Here is a 14,014-nt window from a genome sequence, read left to right as displayed (position 1 = left end):
TATACAACATGAAATGCCTGTATTGGTGTCAGTTTGAGCCAAACTCAATCCTCAAATAATTACACACATTAAATACATACACGAGCACTTGTATTTACAAAGATACATTATGGATAAAAATTCACACTCGGAAGAAAAGATAATATGTAAATCGATCAATGCCTACAAACATACTGGGTGATTAAGTTTATTTAACCGTATTAAGTGAGGGGTAATGAAAACAATTATCTTACTGAGTGGTTACTTCTGATCTGTATGTACTCTCCTGCTGATATACTGTCATTACTCTCAGTACTAGTAACACTGAGTGATTCCACATCACTATTTGTGCGCCTTGGAATAGAAGATATATGAGTTCTCAATTCCTGTGTAAGAACAGCATGCATAATACTACACTTAATACAATTCTGGTCAAGACAATAAATGGCATATTAAAATAGCAACAATACTTTCTAAACATTAAACTGACATGCAACATAACATGCTAACTCAAATTACTTACATGTAATGAAATTGCTTCTTGGAACCTTCTTTCAGATTTAGAACAGTATGGCCTAAAAGATTGGAGTTTAATTGGTTAGTAAATAAAATTAAGAATATATATACCCCACACATACAATTTACTATTATACACTCAGACAATTTTCATTACTGTATTTTGAATGCTCTGGTCACTGAAGTGACTGATACTGTTGTATTAGTAACAGATGTAGGTATAGTGTCATGTGATCGTTAATTGGAATGTAATTACAACAACAGACTTGTGTCTCAAATGATTATGAAACATATGGCCATGAAAGTTTTGAGCAAAGCCAAACTTTAAAAGTCTGCATGGCATACAGAATAGGAATGTAATACGTATATTGTATGTAGTTACTGTAGTGATTCACTTTTGCCAAAATTTATCTCTTTCCATCACAATATGACATCTTACTTTAAACAAAGTGCTGTAATCACAAGGATGATAACAAATGATCCAATCCCAGCAACACTTACACTCCATGCTATCACTTCTACAGCTGTACATAAAGAAAAAAGGTAGTGCATGCATATCATACAAGTACATTACTTATACAACAGCAGTGCAGTGAGCTGAATATAGGTATTTTCATTAAAGATGAAAGGTGAGTTTAGTTACCCAGTTCATGATCAGTACCGTGGACCATTTTACAATGACTAATAAGGACCAGATCTACTAAAATGGTAGTGTATGTTACAGAGCTGCTAGCATTATACTAGCACTTACCTATCAATTTCTGACCTTATGAAAATCTATAACTATTTAACACTGGTTAAATTTTTTGTCATTGTATCAACAGTATATACCTGGCATCCTCTACTTCAAAAAAATACTGCAATAAAATAATTTTCTATTGTTGAAAATGAATTCACAATTGTTTTGCATGCATCACGGTGTCTACACTTTTAGGTAGTTAGAAATGTCTAAGGGACATTTCTAACTACCTAAAAGTTCATCCTTTTCTGGGTTGAACTAAATCATGTGGATAATGTAATTTGAAGTGTGACATCCCAGGGAGAAATGACTTGCTTGCTACACATGCATCGCTTGCAAGAACCTTGCAAAAAAAGGGACATTTTCTGTGCAAAACTCTTACAAGACTTGCACATCATTTCTCCCTAGGATATTACTGCATTACTGCATGATACCTAGTTTAATTCCTGCGCATACTACGCACAAAAGTGTTTCACCAATTGCACTTTAAAACTAAACGATTTTGTGAAACTAAGTACATTAATCTAACAATCCCTACCATTTGCTATTTATAACAAACACTGTATTAGATACTGATAAAAATTTAAAAGGAGATTTAATGCAAATGTACTGGACATCTCATACCTTTGTTTAGAATTTCATGTGATCCTCAATAGGCAGAAAGCATGACAATTAAATTGTTCATGCAGGAAGATATACGTATATGCTTTCTTGGCTACAAACAGTACATGGAGCCTTTTAATTAACATTCAGCATACTATTTTAATCTACTATTGATGGATTATCACCGTTTACCTAGCCATTATAATTTTAGTGTCTGCCATTTTTCTCTCTCCAAGTTTGTAAGTTGAAGGACACAAGCTCAGGTTGAATTAAAGAACCTACACAAGTGAATTTGGTATGTAATCATTGGCATCATGTATGTTGGAAAAGTGAGATAGGGGATATGATGTTCGGTTACAATCATACAATAAGTGCATGCAGCACTCTTGTATCACATGCATGTTGTACATACACTGATCACTGTTACTTGCACTTTCTCCTAATACTGCATATCAGCATATACGATATTGTGATTGGATTTGATAAAACCCAGCTTCTATGCACAAAACATCACTAGCAGATATGGTGATTTCAAGTAATCGTTTTGTTGAAAGTTCCCAGTGTCTAACATAATCACACTGAGTGTTTATCTTATTTTTAGCTATCATTGTGTGGATGTATAAGGTCTGAGGTCCAAAATTCCCCAGCTTTTTTTCATCTAGATAGTAGGGGCAAAAGGTGGTGGACGGGCTACTTATAGTTAGAGCAAATAGACAAGTGAAGTGCATGCAGAGGACATCTGGATTCTCCTTGCACACATACTGAAAGAAAGAGCTCTCAGGTGGCTCCACCAGCTCACTACATACTATTCCAATAATGCTAAGACCATTAAATGGTGCAAAACCTCCACTCATGATTTTCACTAGGTCTGAGAAAGCCGCTCCAGAAACTAGACCAGCCACTAGTTTGGAAGAAAGCACATAGTAAAGTTTGGGAGTATTCTATCACTATCAGTCCAGCAATCCAATTGGGTAAAAATGTGAGCTTGATATTGTGCATATTGAAGCCAGGTAATCTCAGATCTGTTGCTTGATACTTTGCTAGGGCAAGATGCTATTACCGATGAAACTGCTTAGCTAGCCACTTTACGCTTGTGTCATTTACAGCAACACAGTAACACTTTCAATTTAGTATAGAGATGATATGGATGACAATGTCTCCTGATATTGATGATGTCCGACTGCTTCCCAATAGAGGTAGCGAGTCCTTGAATAGAGATGGCATTTTGTAGATAAATAAGAAAACCATCTGAAGAGAACGTTAAATTGACCAAGTGTACATACATATCATTGGAGCATTCCTTATCACAGTAGCGTAATATAACTCTAATGACTCTCATGCAAGATGCTAAACTACGTACACCATTGATAACATGTATTACCACTGAACGTCATCCTTTTGTTGTCATGGCAACACAGGGTGAATTCTTTATACAGTTGAAACCCTGCTGAGTTATTTACTGGTAAGCTAATTAAAAGTGTACCAGTGCAAAAGTGTATTCTCTGTCTAAATATTTTACTATGTATAATAAAACCAATAACTAAATTGTAGTCTTTCCACATCTCTACTACACCCATCATATTTGCATGGTATCGATGTTGCAAACTATTAGTGACTGTGCAATATGGGGTTAGGCATTATGCAGTCAATTGCAATTGTGCCTTGCAATTGTGCTATGCGGTACAGTAGTAATTCACCATACCTAGTAAGTACATACCATATTTAGCCAACAGTGCACATATGCACTTATGCTGACCTTATAGGTGTTAGCGTTACTAAATGCTATACAATTTGCTCATTTGTACATATATAAGATACGCATCATATCTCTTCAACAAACAATGCAATTTACCAATTTATTGCAACCTTAACAATTTCATCATGCATATTTAAAATAGATGGATAAATGGTAAAAATACAATTTTTATAAGCACATAAGTGTTAATATGGTAAAATTTTGACCTATGCAGTTTGTCATTGCAGTACATAGCAGCTACGTACAGATCCAGCATTTATGCATAAAATCAGAAGATATATAAACATGTATATTTTAGAGCGTCCTTTGAAGTGTTCCAAACTTCCAGACAACTGCATTCCAGTATCATCCATATATGGTCACATTTATAGTATAGCATCCAAAGTGTACATAATAACTTGTTCTTGGCTCAAGGTTACATACTAAACATTTAGCTTCCAGGAATCATTTTATTTTACTAAATCATTTTATTTGCCAACATTCTTTATACTTTCCATCATAGTGATTTACATGGCCCCATAAGAACAATATTACTTTGAGTAAAATCAAATACATAGATACTAATTTGCAAATATTCAAGGAATGTGACTCTTGGAAATGGAATTTTTGTGTTGTTTCTTAAGGTCACTATTTTGTTGCACCAACTACCTATGTGGCTCTTAAAATTTGCAATATTTTTAGGGATGAAAATGTTGCTAACAGCCAATTAGCAACCACAAAATCTGTAAAATTATATCCTGAAAAACTTGTACGACGTATAGAACAGAATCTGGCATTAAAATCACTCAATTTATATAAACTATACTATCTAATTACAAAGTGTCAAATTAGTTGTTATTTTAAGTCACAAAAAGGACAAATAAATATTAATGGCATAGACATCATTTATTGCATCAAACAACAAAAAGCCCCTTATGTGAATATCTAGCGACCAATTTATAGCTATTGAAGCTCACAATTGTTGTGATTTGCTCAATTTAGAAAACAAAATTGACATAGCACGTGCAATAAGATAATATCAAGTTATAACTGCTAGAATGTTTGTCTGAAAAATAAATTGATGTATCTATATTACGATAATCAGCAATTGAATTAATGACAATTTAAATTGTAATTATTGCTTATCAAATTGATTTATACTTATTTAATCTGACAGTGTACATGACAATCAATAACTGAATTACACCACTTGTGATGCTGTTACAACGACTGTTCTATTGAAGTGTTTCAGTTTTTGAAGGGGATTTTCTGTACAACATTCTGAAGGATAAATTATGTGACCTCTCAGGATTCATCTGCAAATTCAATCTGTTTTTGTACCTTTACTTTCTATATTATGCCAGACTTTTGGCTTTTACAGTTGTCCTCCTATTTCTTCAAGAAAATTTATCCACCCTCTTAATTAATGTATTACCAAAACGTATAGCGATATTAGATATAAAATGTGACCAGATCTGCAAGAACCCCACATGTTCATGCAAACCTAAATTTAACAGCAGAACACATGGATAAAATATATGGAAACTTCATATTGAAATGCCCGCTTTGTAATGAAGAAAATATGATTGTGCAAGCAGGAGCAGTGGAGAAGGTCAAAGAGTTGAGTGTGGAAGGAAGGGGTGTGTGTGGGAAACTTTAGCAATAAAAATGTTTATGCGTCACACTCTGCACAACACCAATAATAAATAATTATTACACAGTTTCATGCATATACGGATTCCATTCTTAAGTGTCTGGGGACATGCTCAGATTAAGAAGTTCTGAGATGGCAATTTAAACTCGACCTACAATTTCTAAAAAATGTGACTGTTCTAGCAGAGTGATTGACAGCTCTATTAGGGTATCTCGATCATTTATTGACCGATATAAGTGAGGGGCACACCTTACCCCCCCCCCCCCCCCATTTCCACTGCCTATGATCACAAGAAAATGTGTTGGTGCTCCATGCAAGAAGAGGTTTCAGTATTATTGCTTCTTGCAGTTTTTGTCTTAGCCCTGGTTGTAGAAAGGATCACTAAATACAACTTACCAAATAATGCAGAACACAGTAGTGTACTGAAAGTTAATATATTAACTATTCAAATAAGCACCAGTAGAATATTTTCCGTTATTGCCAAACAAATTGATATTCCGTGCTGTACATGTAGCTTTGAAAATGCAAAGACTAAAAACATGAGCAGTCCTTGGGCTGTCTAGGTAAAGGTTTTTGCATATCTGGTCATAATTGTTAATGTTGTGATGACTGATGAGAAATAGATGCATTAATAATTTGTGACTGGATCTGCGAAAACCCGGCATAATGGTGCATTTTTGAAATTCTTTACTATCGAATATTCTTTATTCAAGTGTATGCTCTGACTTTGTATGTCAACAACTTTTGGAGTTATAGCCCTACAAAGTAGTAACAACAGAAAGATTGATTTGTATGACAAATATTGGGAAAATAAATTACAGGCTTACAAGCTTTTCCTTCTTTATTTCAGAAATCAGTTAAGAAAGACCAGTTGTGTACAATCACTTCAACATCACTTAACAAATGCCCATAACTCACTCAAGTCTACTGTAAAAACTTTTTAACTCTCTCTTGAGTTGGTGATTAAGATGATATCCAGGTTTTTATCATTAGACCCTTTTTCACAAAGAACAAAGCATTTAAAAATTTTATGGAATTTTTTAGTTATGCAAATATATTGCCCATTGCAATCTTATACTGAAATTTTAGGCATGCACCATTATGCCACGTTTTCGCAGATCTGGACACATTTTGCAAGAAATTTAACTATGATTTTGCAATCATAATAACACACTTGTTTAACATAAATATGAAATTTTATAGTTAATTGTTATAACTGTTGGAGCTCTTGAAAAGTTCATACACATAACAGTCTTACTGCAATGCAACACATTTTAATACACAATGATGACAATGCTCACTGTTGTCTTGCTGGTCGGTTACAGTTTTAGAGCTATCGACACCTTCTAGAAGAAAAAATGATGAAAATTAAAGAGTTGGCTTGAAAATAAACAGAAAATATTATATTTTTTACTACAAATCTATATAATATTATACATTCAACAAGCACATTTTAAGTCTTAATGTAAATATCACAAGCCTCAAGTAGCATATAAATGTACACACAATAATAAGGACTTAAAGATAATTCCTGAACTTTATCTATTAAAATCAGTTGGTGTAATTATTGCAAATCCAAATGTGCCCTTAATTCAAACATGCTAACGGCCACTGCCACCATATGGTGATATGGCATCATAACTCGCCCATAGAATAAACTTTTGTCTCGCTATAACTTGTAAAATGCGTTTCATAGCAAGATGTGCTAGTAGTGAAGCTTGTAGAGGTTCTGATTCTGGTATAATCAGTATCCTTCCTGGACTAGTGCGTATTTATTATGCAATAGTGCAAATTGTAACCTATCATAATAGGCAAGTTAAATCATTCTTTGAGTTGAAAAGTATTATTTGATAATAAAGAAAGTGTTATACATCAGTGTAGACCGGTACATAAAGTTGACAGTTGGCTGCTTTATTTTGGACATGCATGGTGAACACAAGTGCACATCTGCATGCACAACAGCAGGGGGTAAATCATGAAGAAACCAACTGTGGAATGGATTGCATTGTAAGTAAAAATGGCTCTTCAAAGTTTAGATTTCGCTGTATGATAACTTCATTGCAATTATTGTTATGCAAACAAAAACAACATAGTCAATCTCCTTAGTTTACAGTGAGAATTTAGATATTGTATATGCATGGTTACTAAATACGTAGTGTAACTCAACAATGGCTAATGATACAGGCCTAAACTGTTAGATGTTACTTCAACCTGATAGGTACCTTTTGGCATACTGTAGAGTCAGGTTGTTAGGTGCACGTATCTATTAAGCGCATATTATGTGTTAAGTGCATACACATTTCTTGTAATTAACCATGGAGACGCACACGGCAAAATGTAATGATAGAGCTACACACAGCAAGAAAAGCTGAAAGTACTGAAACTGTCTCCTCAAGCGTTTACCCCTCCCTTGAGATCTCTCTTCACTATGTATACAGCAAATCAGCCATCTGGATAGTAGTAATCTTGTTAATCACGAAGGATTTCACCCAGAAATGGAGTCAAATATTCTTACATACTGGTGTGGCGTGGCGTAGCGTAGCGACCTGCACAAACTACTAACTACACTATACAATGTAACGATTCTGTGTTGCACTCGTCATAATTATTTATTAGGCGTATGCGCCTAACAGATAGTATGATTTTTACAAAAAGTTTTCTTGAAAATTATAACTGCACGTGCTTAACAACCAGACTTTACGGTATCACAGTAAGTAAAATGTATATGTCACAGATTTAACTCTCTCCTCCTTTGTGTCAATTCTTTTTGCTGGCAGTGCAAGGTGTCAATTTGCGGTAGCTAGAATGATGGCTTCCCTACATTTGTAATGGAGATTGTCCGTATTGTCCATAGCATCACGACTGGATAGATTGCAGAGGCACTTTCTTTGTTTGCAACGCTGAACATAGCTGAAAACAAAGTGTAATGGCTTTTCTGTAGATAGTTGAGGCACGCATTCAGACAAAACATTGTGTGTGGTGCCATTCTTTCTTTTGACGTGGGGATACAGATTGAAGTAAGGATTAAATGCTTACTTCAATCACCTATGGAGGCATATAAGGAGGCCACCTAAGGAGGTCACCTATGTATATACCTGTAGGCATATACATAGGTGACCTCCTTTTCTTCATGTCTTGCAAGTTTTGTAAGACCCATCTTGTACATGGAAAACGTGCAAGATTTTTGCAAGTCAGTTTGCAAGCAGTACAAGATGTATGCGGAAAAATATCTTTTGCTGCACTTTTTGCAAGTAGTCTTGCAAGAATATTGCTATGGTCATTTTTCAGGCATGTACTGAGAAAAACATGAGCATCCATGGTTTACTATCCTATAAACTTTTATTTTGGTAGTTCTGAAACTCTAACAAGTCTGCTGAAAAGACTGAAGACAAATCTGCAGATATAGTTCTATCTAATCCACAACAGCCAAGCTGTAAAAAAAGAGTGCGACCCTCAAAAAGGCTATGGTGAAAAAAGATGTGAAATCCAAGGTGGCGGCCAAGAAATGGCCGTGATGGTAGGTTAATGGTAAAAATTTTAATAACAACAATTCAGGTGAATTTTGGTGCCGCTTGGTCTTGGCACAAAATTCACCTGAATTGTCGTTACTAAAATTTTTACCATTAACCCATCACAGCCATTTCTTGGCCGCCACCTTGGATTTCACATCTTTATTCACCATAGCCTTTTTGAGGACCACACTCTTTTTTACAGCTTGGCTGTTTTGGATTAGATTTCACTTCTTTTTGTATTTGTATACCCCAAAGCCAGCCTATGGCCAGCTCTGGGTTTTTTTAACCTATCTTTTTTTTCTTTTCCACAGGAAGAAGAAAAGATGAAGCAGATGAATACTTTAAATATTTCTGATTTTATCAATAATTGTACAAATTATATATATATATTAATACCATACCTGTTTCACTGCCTGTACAAAAGTCTCAATAGTAGCAGTGAAATTTATCCCGTATTTCACTGACAGCAGTGAAAAAGTTGTAATTGCAATTACATTGGCTAGAATTTATGTTAACAATGTAGCGCCAATTAGTGTCGACGTGTGTTTAGTACATAGTGACAAATTGCGTACATAGCAAAGCTAATGCAGCATATGCAGGAGTATGGTATTAACTGGGAATAGCATGGGTAGCAGTGAAATTTGGGATAAATACCACTCTTGTTGTATTGGAAATGGTAAATTTCACTCGGCTTCGCCTCGTGAAATTTATCCCCATTTCCAATACAACACTCGTGATATTTATCCCAAATTTCACTGCTACCCATGCTATTACTAGTACTAATACAACATCAATATCGTGTCCTGTACAAAAACTCCAATAACAGCTTGTGGTATATTTTTGATATACTACAGCAAACTAGCCAATAGAATCAGTATATCACTTGTACATTTGATATACGCATCTGATTGGCTAAAATTTTTTGATAGTGTTTGGTTGTTTTACCAGTTAGGCATGTCCGACTTGACAACTAGTGGTACCATAGTAACCAATACCTGTTACCAACAACATTGTTTCCTAGCAACCGTTGCTAGGCAACTACTAATTTTAAGAATGATTTTAGCACCATAGCAACGGTTGCTAAGCAACCACCAAAAGGCATATAACTAGGTCAGGTTTAATTTTGTTACCTAGCAACAGTTGCTATGGATTGTTGGACCAATTTTCAAGTAGATTGCAGGCTGCAACACATGTGCATACTCCCTTGAGCATGCTAATCACAAGGAATTACTTACCAGTACTAATAATGGTCTAAAAACAGTAGAAATTGCTTTTACTGCTTTCAAGTGGGAGACGAGATGTTGTATTAACATATTATACTACAGATATCATGGTATTCGAAATATATACCAAAAGATATACATATTTAGGAAAGGGTACTATAGTGCGAGGCTAAACAAGTTGGGCATGTCCGACTTGACAATTACTGGTACCATAGTAACCAATACATGTTACCTAGCAACAACATTGTTGCCTAGCAACCGGCAACCACTACTAATTCTAAAAATGATTTTGACACCATAGCAACGGTTGCTAAGCAACTACCAAAAAGCATGTTACTGTCAGGTTTAAATTTTGTTGCCTAGCAACAGTTGCTATCAATTGTTGGACCAATTTTCAAGTAGATTGCAGGCTGCAACACATGTGCATACTCTCTTGAGAATGCTAATCACAAGGAATTACTTACCAGTACTAATAATGGTCTAAAAACAGTAGAAATTGCTTTTACTGCTTTCAAGTGGGAGACGAGATGTTGTATTAACATATTATACTACAGATATCATGGTATTCGAAATATATACCAAAAGATATACATATTTAGGAAAGGGTACTATAGTGCGAGGCTAAACAAGTTGGGCATGTCCGACTTGACAATTACTGGTACCATAGTAACCAATACATGTTACCTAGCAACAACATTGTTGCCTAGCAACCACTACTAATTCTAAAAATGATTTTGACACCATAGCAACGGTTGCTAAGCAACTACCAAAAAGTATGTTACTATGTCAGGTTTAAATTTTGTTGCCTAGCAACAGTTGCTATGAATTGTTGGACCAATTTTCAAGAAGATTACAGGCTGTAACACATGTGCATACTCCTTCAGCATGCTAATCACAAAGAATTACTTTCCAGTACTAATAATAGTATTAAAAACAGTAGAAAATGCTGTTACTGCTTCCAAGCGGGAGACATGCAGAACTCTACATAGTGCATGGTTTCTTTGCAACTGAATACTCTACAAGGTGAGTCCTTCTAGCTGATCTCTCTACAGGGTGAACTGTTTGTAGCTGAACTATCTACAAGGTAACTTCTTCTAGCTGATCTCTCTACAGGATGATTTGCTTGTAGCTGAATTCTCTATAAGGTAACTTCTTCTAGCTGATGTCTATACAGGGTCACTAGTTAGTAGCTGAACTCTCTACAAGGTGACTTCTTCTAGCTGATCTTTCTACAGGGTAATTTGTTTGTAGCTTAACTCTCTACAGGTGATTTGTTTGCAGCTGAACTCTCTACATGATGGTTTCTTTGTAGCTGAACTCTGTACAGGGTAATTTCTTTCTAACTGATCCCTCTACAGAGTGATTTGTTTGTAGCTGAACTCTCTACATGGTGGTTTCTCTGTAGCTGAACTCTCTACAAGGTGACTTCTTCTAGCTGAACTACGTAGTTGAACTCCCTACAAGGTAGCTTCTTCTAGCTGATCTCTCTACAGGGTGAATTGTTTGTAGTTTATCTCTATAGAGGTTACTAGTTTCTAGCTGATATTTTGAATTCTTTTCAGGGTGACTGCTCTATTAGGGTGACTGCTCTATTAGAGTATCTCAATCTCGCACTTGCTACACCAAGTTTGATTTCATGATATAACTCCGTGGCTTCAAGTCTGATTCTTCTACACCATTGAAGATCCTTTCTAAGATGATTACTCCATCTGTACAGCGAATTTCAAAGCATTACCCCAAGCAGTTATTCTGGTGGGCATGGAAAGTAGTCGGTTTTTTTTATTAGTTAATCTCAATTGCATAATTGTTACATGCTGTTGGTTTTTTCATTGTATCTTCTTGGTTTTAGCTCGATTTCTTTCAAACCACAAAAGGTTTGAGGTTCAATAGTTAACCTATTCACCCACCGATTTTCAGCTTCTTCCCGTAAGCGGTTTACCCTGTAGGCGTGACAACATATTGGTGTTATTTTCGTGAATACTCGCTAATAACTCTTTGCCTGTTTATCGTATTCCAGCCAAAGTTGGTACAGAGATGCGGCTTTATACCCCCTTCTGTGTGCCAAATTTCAAGGCAATTGGATATTGCATTCGCATTTTATAGCAGTTTTCGTAAGTGTGCGAAAAGAGGAAGAAAAATAAAACGAAGAAACTAAGCCAATTTTTGAAGTTGCATATCTCGGGAACACTTGAAGCGATTTTGCTAAAATTTGGACTGTGTAGTACTGAAGTTGGAGGGAGTGTCCACAGCAAAAATCACCTTGTTTCATCAAGGCAGTACAGAGCTACGGAGGTGCGAAAATTGCATTTTTGTTCTTCCTGTCAATATACTCACGGGTGTTGCGTGCCGGCTTCTTGGGCCGCACGACACACTACCGTGTGTCTTGATATAGACTATTGGATCATAACAAAGCAAGGCATTACAAATTATATCACACATAATTGCAATATAATAACATTGAAACACTTCATCTGAAACTTAAAAACTACACAATAGCTAAGTATCTGTGAAAACCCAACATAATGGTGCAAGCCTAAATTTTCAATATAGGCTATTGATTGCAATACGTAAAATATTTGCGCAAATAAAAAAATCATAAAAAATTCAAATGCTTTGTTCTTTATGAAGATAGGGTGCAACGATAACAACATGGATATCATCTAATTCGCCTACTCAGGAGGAGTTCGAAAATCTTTGTTTTGTAGCAGTAGCCTAAAGGATACAATGAGTTATGGGCATTTGTTTACATCATGTTGAAGTAGTCATATGCGATCAATATTTCTTTGCTGATTTTGTCTCTGTATGCAGTGAAGAAAGGTGGTAGGAGAAAAAAACTCACAATGTAATGGACACCCCTATTCATGGCGAACACGATGGTGTACGTTGCAACTCTGTACTGCATTGCATTTGTACATTACAGTCGCTTTTGTAAGCACTTGCAATTTATTTTCTCAATACTTGCTGTACAAATCGATCTTTCTGTTGCTGCTACTTTGTAGGGCTGTAACTCTAAAAGTTGTTGGCATACAAGGCTGAAACTTGGCCAGAGCATGTACTCAGCTAAGTAGATTATAAATATTTAATAATAAAGAATTAGAAAAATGCACCATTATGTCGGGTTTTCGTAGATCTGTTTACATATTTAACTCAAACTACCTTGATTTGTTTTAAAGGCTATCGTCCAAGACTCAGGAGCCCATGAACTATCGTCAGTTGTATTCAACCCAGCAGTGAGCAAGTACCACTGTCCAGGTCTTAGTGATGATATTGTAAAGTTGATGCCACATTTATTGCACATGTCAACTTTAGATTTATTCAATAACTCAACATCATAATAAAATCCAGTTATAAATCCACTCTCAAACATGCTCTGAGGTATGTACGACAGTGACCAGTGAAATGAAGCTGAATCATTTGTGATGTTATCATTAAGCAGTTGATAACTTCCAGGAGTAATATCACCTAAGTGATTAGAATTCACACTCAGTCATAATTACTATAATGCACCGATGTGTACATGCTCACTTGCAGACACATGTATGTAGACTCTACTTACTAAGTTTTATACAAGCATATCAAGGACACACAATGAGTTGGCAAAGTAGTAGGTGCACAAAACAGTCTGTTTTACTAACAGAACATAGTTAGTTATAAGTAATTCACATACCAAACTAGAGCAAACCTGCTTCAGGAATTTTAGAAATGTGTGCCCTAAATTTTGTGGCCTTACCCTTTCATTAGTAACACTCCAAAAAGCACCAAATGTGTCGTTATCCCAGCACCAAATGTGTTGTTATCCATTGAAATTGAAACTCAAGTTCAAATAAATTTTTGCATGTAAATTTTGAGGAATTATGAGCTATCAACACCAATCAGAAAAATGTACAAATCTCACTTTCTATCATTAAATTGCTTTGCTCTTTTAACATATTACAGGCTAATAGCTTGCAGTGGGCAAAGTCACCCAAGCCAGCACTTAACCACTCCATTCATTTTATAAGCATACCTAGAATTCCTATAGATATAATTACATGAAAATATCAAGGAGAAAAC

General features: G+C 35.5%; 1 protein-coding gene across 3 annotated transcripts in view; it reads right to left on the bottom strand.

Annotated features, from left to right (window-relative positions):
• Positions 1-212: 212 nt before the first annotated feature.
• Positions 213-14,014, bottom strand: part of LOC136256479 (uncharacterized) — a 19,726-nt gene continuing 5,924 nt past the window's right edge. The window contains exons 6-10 of one of the 3 annotated variants that reach the window (XM_066049449.1): positions 13,118-13,423; positions 6,528-6,572; positions 935-1,019; positions 503-554; positions 213-365 (exon numbers count right to left, since the gene is read on the bottom strand). In XM_066049449.1, coding sequence (XP_065905521.1) covers positions 225-365; positions 503-554; positions 935-1,019; positions 6,528-6,572; positions 13,118-13,423 — 629 coding nt within the window. In that variant the 3' untranslated portion in view covers positions 213-224. The remainder of the gene's footprint in view (positions 366-502; positions 555-934; positions 1,020-6,527; positions 6,573-13,117; positions 13,424-14,014) is intronic. The other 2 variants (XM_066049450.1, XM_066049451.1) reach the window with 2 other exon arrangements.

Source organism: Dysidea avara, chromosome 5 (assembly GCF_963678975.1).
Source record: "Dysidea avara chromosome 5, odDysAvar1.4, whole genome shotgun sequence".
NCBI classification, from domain to species: domain Eukaryota; kingdom Metazoa; phylum Porifera; class Demospongiae; order Dictyoceratida; family Dysideidae; genus Dysidea; species Dysidea avara.
Note: the sequence above shows the minus strand (reverse complement) of the source record. Positions and strands in the feature narration are given on the sequence as shown.